The following is a 9,180-nucleotide window of genomic DNA, read 5'->3' as shown; positions in this document are numbered from 1 at the left end:
ACTTTATTTTTGAAGGATTTAAAAAAAATTATAATTTAAATAAAAATATATCAAAAAATTGACTGATAGTATATAATTAAAAAATAATTTCTTATTAAACTCCGATCCACTATTATTTAATATTGACTTTTTATCGAACTTACCTTTTTAATAAATTTTAAATATTTAAAATTTATTAATTTTTAAATTAAGTATTAACTATTTAATTGTTTGACAATTAAACACTAAATTTGTAGCCACCATAGCCTATGATGATTGCTATACAACTATGGTGTCTAGCTTAATTTGAACTCAGCGTTTTTGGGTTCGAATATAATTGGACTTTTAATATTCTGAAGAATGAGGGACAGATTAATTAATTCAGTAATGTTAGAGAGATAAAGAAAACGTTAGAATTTATTTTATTCAGGGTAAAGTATATTTTTTGTCCTTTGAAGTTTGACAAAAATTTTAAAAATACTCTTAAGTTTTATTTTGTTTCAATTTTGTCCCAAAAGTTTTCGATTTGTATCAAATATACCCCTAACGGCTAATTTTTTAAAAAATTTAAGACCAATTCAACAAAAATTTCATAAGAATAACCATTAATACAAGCAAATCAAGCATAATTTTCATGCATTATTATTAGATTGGTCTTAATTTTTTTTGAAATTTAGCCGGTAGGGCTATATTTCATGCAAATCGAAAATTTTTAGAACAAAATTGAAACAAAATAAAACTTATAAGTAATTTTAAAACTTTTGTTAAACTTCAGAGACAAAAAATATACTTTATCCTTTTATTTAATGATAAATTTTAGATTTTTTTTTGTTAATTTATTTTGATTATCAAATATTTTCGTAATTAATTTATCCACAAAATTTGATGTCATTGATCAACATACATGAGGATTATTTATCATAAATAATATCATAAATAGTATATAAATCATTCATATAATTCCCATTTTTGGGAGCATTTTAGACAAGCCTATGTATCACAACACTAGTTATTATAGGCACCTAATTAGGGAGATTTTGGCTTGCAAGAATGTAATATTGACTAAGAAATTAAAGTAAAGGGCCTTTGGTTCAAGGCATTACACAATAATGAGAAAATGACAAAGTCAAAGTTTATGTGGATACCTAATTAGTTTATGTGATTTTCATTTTCATTTTGGAATGGCATTAGATTCTGATTCGAGTGGGTGAACTGGCATGGATTTACTATATAGTATTCAGTTCACATAAAAATAAGGTATATACATATATAATTATTAATTAAACAAATACATATGCGTGATGGGTGCTGTGTATTACTTGAAAAATATCATCTATGCCATAATTAATTAAAAAGATAAGTAGGCTTTTTAGTAGTAACTAGGTTCATATATAGGCCTTAAATAAATTCAAACTAGTTAAGACTTAGAGCTAGCACCAACTATTCACTTGGCACATGATAGAGTCAACATTTATCTATTTGAATATAGCTTTGTGGCAAGCATGGCGACCTAATTTGGTTAATTATCACCATATCATAAGCTTAAAAATATATATATCAAAACTAAAAAATTGGGTATTCCTAGGTAGGGCAGATTTGACTCTTATGCATAATGTATGAAATTTATGAGAAAATTATCTCTCGTCCTTGAAAAATGAAAATACTTGTTCTTCAAAATTAGTTTAATAAGTAGTTTTTAGAATTTTGTAAAATTTTAATTAAATCTTATATTTTAAAAAATTATTGTTCTTGTGTGAGTAACTTAGACATAACTCAGTTTTTGGAAGTCGACGCCGAATTGTTGTCTTCAGCGTCGAGTTATAAGCCAGAAAGATCCGAGCTCTTCATTCAGAGAAATATTACGTCACGGAGAGTATGAACAAAGGGGGAGTGCACCTATAAAAGACACTTCAATGCTTAAGTTAGTACTTTGAATTCAGTGTGTCTGTTGAGGATAAAACATCATATCTTTATAGGTGAAGTAAGATAGGTCAGTTACGTTCTTATTGATTATCTGAATTGATGAGCAGTTATTAGGTTTAATAATTAATAAATACCTAGTCAGACAGTTTTATTCCAGGATATAGTCTGTCCGTTGAGTCTAATCGTAACGTATAACGCCGAGTTATAACGTAACTGCCGAGTTATGGTGTGTAATGCTGAGTTATGACATAGAATTTATAACAACCGTATCAATTGTCATTAAAAATATTGTTCTAAAAATAAATTTCAGGACAAAAATAATAAGAAACTATTGAGATAGTATACTAATAAATTTCAGGACAAAAATTATTGTCTCTTATTTTTGGCAAACAAAATAGCAACTATAACATAAATTATGGTAAATAAAGTATGAAAAAAATAAAAAGTGGGATAAAATCATTTGTCAATGCCCAATAAATACAAGTATGGTAACTATATATATTAAATTTAGTGTTCAATAACTAAAAATTATTAAATAATTTGACATATTTAATTAAATTGCATAATATAATATATAACAAGTTAACAACATATTAACTATTATCTTTATAGAGTAATGACTTAAAAAATATTCTCTGAAATAAATTAGAAGCCCCCAAAAGAACCTTACTAATAAGAAACCTCTCATAAGATGGGCCTAAGCCATTTTAATGGAGGATAAACAAAAGAAAATAATGGTAACATGCATAAGCTAGCACTTTTTCCCCCACTTTATTTTTTGGCCACAATCCAACCAAATATCTCAGGCATTGAATGTCCCAAGCAAGCAAGAAAACTTTGTTCCCAATCTGGCCACGGGATCCAAAAGTATTAAAGCAACGTTTCTTTGATTATGGCCACAAATATTTTTCCTTCCAATCCGTGAATGCATTGAAAAAAATTAATGGTCCTTATTGGTATGTATATATAGGGCTAATTAATCTATGAGTTGTCTACATTAAGTGCTTTTTGTTATGGGCTACAATTTCTACCCATCAAATTACATATTCTTTTGTGTACCAAAAAATATTCTTGAGATCAAATCTAGGTTTCTTTGTCATCATACATGGAAAAGAGATCTTGCTCCATTGAACTAGAGCCAAGGACCTTAAGTCAAGTGCAACTCATCCAAGTTAGGGTAATTCAATTTTGTTTCACTATTTATTCCCAATTTTTTTTATTTACTTTGGAGGTTTATTAATTCATTTCTTTAGTGTTTACGATCTTTTCTCATTTTAAATTTATGCAAATAAAAAGATTTTTCTCTCGTTTGTTATATTACACGTCTGAATTTGACTTTTAAATTTATTCATTTGTAACTAATTTATAAAGATCTTTATAAGCATTCGCTAAATTTATTCATGCAGGAAGTGGCTGCAGATGTAGTTCAAAAGTTAGAACCAAGAGAAGCCTCGGCTCTCTTTGTTGAGGTACATGAATTACTTAATTAATTCATTAATTAATATTATACTTGGTTAATTATTCTTTAATAATTATTACTGAATAATAATGGTTATTTTTGTGAATGGAAGGGGCTGATGCATCCAATGAAGGATGAAAATGGAGGCAAAATTGAGAAGGCAGAGGATATTGTCGATGATGATGATGATGAGATTAAAGAATGTGAATGCCAATGTTCCTTCAACAATGAAAACACAAATCATGTTAATCTAAAAGAGCCTCTTTCAGCACCATTTTAAGTTAGTGTCAATTGCTTAGCTATATTATTCCATGCTTGTATTTATTAGTCTCCTTTTAAAATAATAATAAAATAAAACTGATCTTGAAAGATTAAGTTATGTAAATGAAAATGTTGCTAATAAAGGACAAAGTTGGAAATATACAATTGAGACTTCATCTTGTTATTGTAAAAAAGAAAGGCCGAGTAATTATTATCTAAGAAACCTGAAAGGCCCAGTAAATTTTGGAGTAAGTACAAAAGATAAAAGATTAAACTTAAAAATTTGAAAATAAATTTATGATAAATGATATCGACCAAAATAATTGTGATAAAGAAAAAAAAATGGGGACAACTTTGGAGTGCATATAATAGGATTTATTTTTCATAGTTTTAGGATTTCGTTTTCTATGAATGTATAATAGGTGAATTTTATGGTGCTTTTTATTATAGTGTTTAAATTACCTAACTTGTTTTTAAAGGTGAAAAATAAAATGTTTAAAGTAAAAAATAAAATATTTAAAATTTATTAAATATTATCTATTTATTTTTTTTGATAAGTTAGGCACAATTTCAAAAATACCATAGCATTTACCTATATAGTACATGTGGATGAAAGACCATATCTAAACATTAAATACGGTTTTATAGGTTCGGTAAGATTAATTTACGAATTAATTGTCAACGAGGTACAATTTAAATAGCCTAGTCTTTTCATTTTTATCTAAAAATTTTGAATTTGAATTTCACTTTTAACTTTGAGAAAAAAAAAACTTACAGACTAATTAAGTACAATAAATTATTTGTAGCGTAACCCAAATATTCTAATAGCCCAATATAATATATAAAAATGTCAAGTAAATAAGTGTATTTTAACTTTTTTTTAATTAAGTCTCAATTAAATTTTTAAAAAGAATTTTTTTCTAAATAATAAAAACACATAAGTTTTATGAAATTAATATAGATATTTTTTATAATTAACACAAAAATAAAAAAAAGACATAAATTTTTTTAAAATATATATAGAAAATTTTAGATAAAACATATAAATTTTGTATAAATGAAAGAACTTGAAGAAAATAAGAAGAGAAAAGAAGAAAAAAATTAGAGAAATAAGAAGAGGAATAAAATGCAAGAGAAGATCAGAAGAAAAAGAAAATTAAGAGAGATAAGAACAAAAAACCATATCAGAAGCGGGAAAAAAAGTCTAATAAATGTGAAGGGAGAAAGAAGAAGAATATAGATTAAGGGGAAAGAAGAAAAAAAATGTTTAATCATGATTTTTTGGTTATTCTAGAACAGTTAGTACCTTAGTGCAGAATTTGTTGAACAATAACTTATTTATCTATCTAGTAATATTATTTATTATTTCAAGCAAAAAGATTACCTTAATTTCTAAAGCCAAATATACCAAACACTAATTATCCTATATATTATATCAACAAAAAATATTATTAGCCGATATATTATCTCCACCGACCTAAACTCCTAGGCTATAATTATCTTCATCTAATTAAATATAATGGCTATAATCTTCTTGGCACTACAAAGGAAATAAATATATAAAATTTGTTTGTGGTCACGGACTCTCACACTCTTAACAACTCATTCGTCAATTTACATTTGTGTTTTGAACTTCACTTTGTTTCCTGCATCATACTTATATCATCATTTCTGTCTCATGCTCTTTAATTTCTTGTATTTTATAGCCTCATCGTTCGAGCAAGAAATCATAGAGAAAATGTTTTTTCACATAACATTATCTTGTAGGTTAGATCCAACATTTAATTAACCTGTAGCTATTAATCAGAATACAACTTTTACTACACTATATCCAACGGTTAGTAACGGTTATAGAGTCGAATAATAACAGTTTTTAATCGCCGTAGAACGAAACAGCAGTTGCTAATCCGCTTTAAGCTAAGATGCGGCAAAACCTTTAGTGGAGATTAATAGTAATCGCTGGAATAATTGCTACTAGTTGATATTTTGTCGCAGATTGGTTTAGCGGTAATTCTAACTATTACAAAAATGTAACAAAGCTTACTTGTAGCTAGGCAGCGGTTATCAACCGCTGCAAAATGTTCAATGTTAAAATTATTTGTTTCAATTATAGCAGCGGATTTGTAACTGTCACTAAATGATGTATTACAGTTTTTTAAGCCAAAATTTTTAACAGGTGACCAATTCGTTAATTCATTTTACGTTCTTCCACTACGTAATTTGCTTTAATTTAGTAAAACACACAACAACCAATCAAACTAAAAAACAAAAAATAGAATAAAAATATATACGCAAAAGTCAATATATATAATAGTAATTTGTCCTAAGTGCATCAATGAATATAAAGTAGAAATAAATAACTCAAAAGTAATTAAACGGTGAACAATTAAAAAGTGATCAGATTTAAGTGTATCTATTTTTGTTGACTCAAACTCATGATTTATCATGCATATTATTAATGCCAGAAGATGATCTTGCACGAAATAAGGTCGGTGCATTTTTCAAATAATCCAGATCTACAACTATGTCAGGTGGCAAATTATCTCCTTGTTGCAGTATCTTAACAAATTTTTTATTGTCTGTCTCTTTGCCTTCTCCTCTATTGCCTCTATTTTTAATTCTGCTACCTCTGCATTAAGTTTTGCAATCTCCTTTTGATGTTCCTCGATTTGCACATCGGAGTCCGACTACTGTACAATATAACAAAAACACTGAGTGGGACATGGTCCGAAACCTAGTCTACCAACTCGTCCTGGGTGTACTTTTCCAAAAACTTGTGCAAGAAAATCATTCTGTGAAAGCTTCTTGTTGGATGCGTCTTTATCTTCGATATGTGCAGTTGCTTTTTGCATACATAAGAGATTTAGAGTTACACTAATTTTAAATTCACTGTTGTAAATTCAAAAAGAAAAGTGAAAAATAAAAAAACATGTATTACACTAACAACACGGATGAGTCATCATTTTTTTATGAGCCATGATCCATATTTCTCCTCTATCAATGCACTTTTTTTGTTGTTGCTCCTATAACATTCATGTGGATACAATCATATAACAAACAATACTATATTAAAAAAAAACAAAAATCTAAAATTAAATTTAAATTGATTACTTCTTCGTGTTTTTATATGACCAATGTTTTAGAACCCTTAATATATGTGTAACATTGCTTTGAATGATTTATAACATTTTTTTATATTTCTATAAACAAAAAACAAACATAAATGTGCATGGGATGAATTAATACAAGGTGAGAGGTCTATGAAATAGTCATGTACAGTTTCGGGAAAAAAAAAGTATAAGGTAAATGTATTTTGGGTAAAAATTTCTCTATTATTACAATCAATTCACTATATTTAGGAGTAATTCAGAGAATTTGAAATCGAATAGAATAAATACCAATTCATTATTTATTATTTTTGTGTCGTCTTTTAACCGATATTAAAAAAATTATTTTCAATAATTTACATCTATTCCTAATAATTTATGATTGGCATTATTATTATTATTATTATTATTATTATTATTATTATAGCAACCTTCCTAGCTAATTGGACCATGGTGGTGGCAAAATGACTATCATAAAGAAAAGATAAAATTCCAATGGTACTGAGAATTAATTTATTTTTACTCAAATAATATATGTATATATATGTCGATCTTATAATAAAGATATTATGTGTAGCATGTGTTGATTCTTATGTCAAACATAAAGTTTTTTGATATAGGATTTAATAGTCTTAGAAGTTTGGACTATTAAATAGTCTTATAATAAAATATATTTTTTAAATTTTTTAATAATTGTTAAATAGTTTTTATTTAATTTTAATTATAAATTAATTTTTTATATATTATTTAATTATAAAATCTATTGTTATTTTATAAATTATTATTTTATTATTTATCTATCATGTTTATTAATAATCAAGAATAAAGACAATAACAAATTAGATCTTCTATTAATCATAATAAATATTTTAGCAATTCTAATCAATTAGAATTTTATTATTGATCCGTTACATTCGTAAACGCTGGTGAAATCGTGTTTCTTGAATGTTCAATCGATTGGACGTACAATACAATCGATTAAATTTTGAAAGGCATGTGGATTTTTTCTAATTCAGTCGATTGTTCTTGTTACCTAATCAATTGAAATCATCAAAGCAATATAGATTTTCACAATTCAATCGATTTGTGGTGTTTTTTAATTTTTTTCTAAGAAACACAAGTAAACGTATCTAATGGAAGTGTTTGAATTGCTAGACTTGATAGTTAAATATTTAATATTAAAATATTATAATTTTGAGTAATATTTTAAGTTGGTCCCAAAATATTTTTTATTGAACGTTTTTGTCCTCAAAGATGAGTATCCGTGATATAATTCGTAGCTAGTTATTTCGATTTAGAGATTTGATAAAATGCTAATTGATTCGATTTGTTATGACGCTCAACCAATTCCATAAATCGAATTTATCTAATTCAATTTATCATGGAATATAAGCTATATAATACCATCAAAATGTTGAACGTTCATCCTAGTGCAGCACAATGACAAAAGAAATATAAACTATATAAAATTTTTTAGTACAATAATCTAATAATATATTTTAAGTCCACACTTTTAAATATTATTGGCTAATTAATAATAAAAAATAATAAATTTTATTTACTTTCTAATATTATTCAATGTATGTAAATTATTAAAAGATAAAAAAATATTTTTTCATTACACAATCAATTTTATGAATAAAGAATCGAAATGCAAAATTGCAACATTAGAGATTCTATTTACTAACCTCGAGTTTTTAATCAAAACAATATATTATTTTCTAAACACTACAATGAAGAAATTGATTGGATCTCTACTGATTGCTGCAACTGTGATTATCACATAATCAACAACAGATATTGAATATTAAAGAGATGGATAAATAAGGAAGAAGAATTGGATATTAAGTAGATGAATAAACGATGAATAAACGATGAACAAAAATAATAAAAAAATTGATAATCAAGGAGATTGATAAATGATTCTAATTGTAGAATTGAGTAATTGATGATAGATTATTTACCAATTTATAATCTTAAGTAAAAAAAATAAGATTAGAGTATCTAAATCAAATAAAAACTTAAAAATAGATTTTATAAGTAAATAATATTTAAAAAATTAATTTATAATCAAAATTAAATAAAGACTATTTAACAATTATTAAAAAATTTAAAAAATATATTTTATTATGGATTCATTTAATAGTCAAAACATTATAAGACCATCGAATCCTGTGCTAAATTTCTTATACTTTGGGAATATATACATTGAGACATATATAATTTATAAATAGGGATAAGTATAATTTTGGTCTGTAGAAGCTGAAAATTTATTTCGTTACTAGCCTTTTTTTTACTATAAAATAGTCCCCAAGGTTTCATTTTGTTTTAAAATTGTCATTTTTACCAGTTATATTTTTTATTACCAAATTATTTTTTGTGAAATTTTTAGATTTTTTGTAAAATTTGTTATGGAATATTGTTGTTGCTGAAATTTGAATTTGGAGTATT

At 25.8% G+C, this 9,180-nt stretch overlaps 1 protein-coding gene across 1 annotated transcript; it reads left to right on the top strand.

Moving 5' to 3' along the window:
• The first annotated feature begins 2,918 nt into the window (after positions 1–2,918).
• On the top strand, positions 2,919–3,758 carry LOC107463965 (uncharacterized). Its single transcript, XM_016082863.3, has 3 exons — positions 2,919–3,079; positions 3,309–3,371; positions 3,474–3,758. Exons 1-3 carry the CDS (start codon positions 3,008–3,010, stop codon positions 3,639–3,641), a joined length of 303 nt encoding a protein of 100 aa, XP_015938349.1. The 5' UTR covers positions 2,919–3,007; the 3' UTR covers positions 3,642–3,758.
• The last annotated feature ends 5,422 nt before the right edge of the window (positions 3,759–9,180 follow it).

The sequence above is a fragment of the Arachis duranensis genome, chromosome 9 (assembly GCF_000817695.3).
Source record: "Arachis duranensis cultivar V14167 chromosome 9, aradu.V14167.gnm2.J7QH, whole genome shotgun sequence".
Lineage (NCBI taxonomy): Eukaryota > Viridiplantae > Streptophyta > Magnoliopsida > Fabales > Fabaceae > Arachis > Arachis duranensis.
Note: the sequence above shows the minus strand (reverse complement) of the source record. Positions and strands in the feature narration are given on the sequence as shown.

What these genes read in the sequence shown, in the direction of transcription:
- LOC107463965 (XM_016082863.3), top strand. Translation starts at nt 3,008, where the DNA reads ATGGAAAAGAGATCTTGCTCCATTGAACTAGAGCCAAGGACCTTAAGT. An exon ending in TGCAACTCATCCAAGTTAGG is followed by an intron (nt 3,080 to 3,308) that starts GTAATTCAATTT and finishes TTATTCATGCAG; the next exon opens with GAAGTGGCTGCAGATGTAGT. An exon ending in CCTCGGCTCTCTTTGTTGAG is followed by an intron (nt 3,372 to 3,473) that starts GTACATGAATTA and finishes TGTGAATGGAAG; the next exon opens with GGGCTGATGCATCCAATGAA.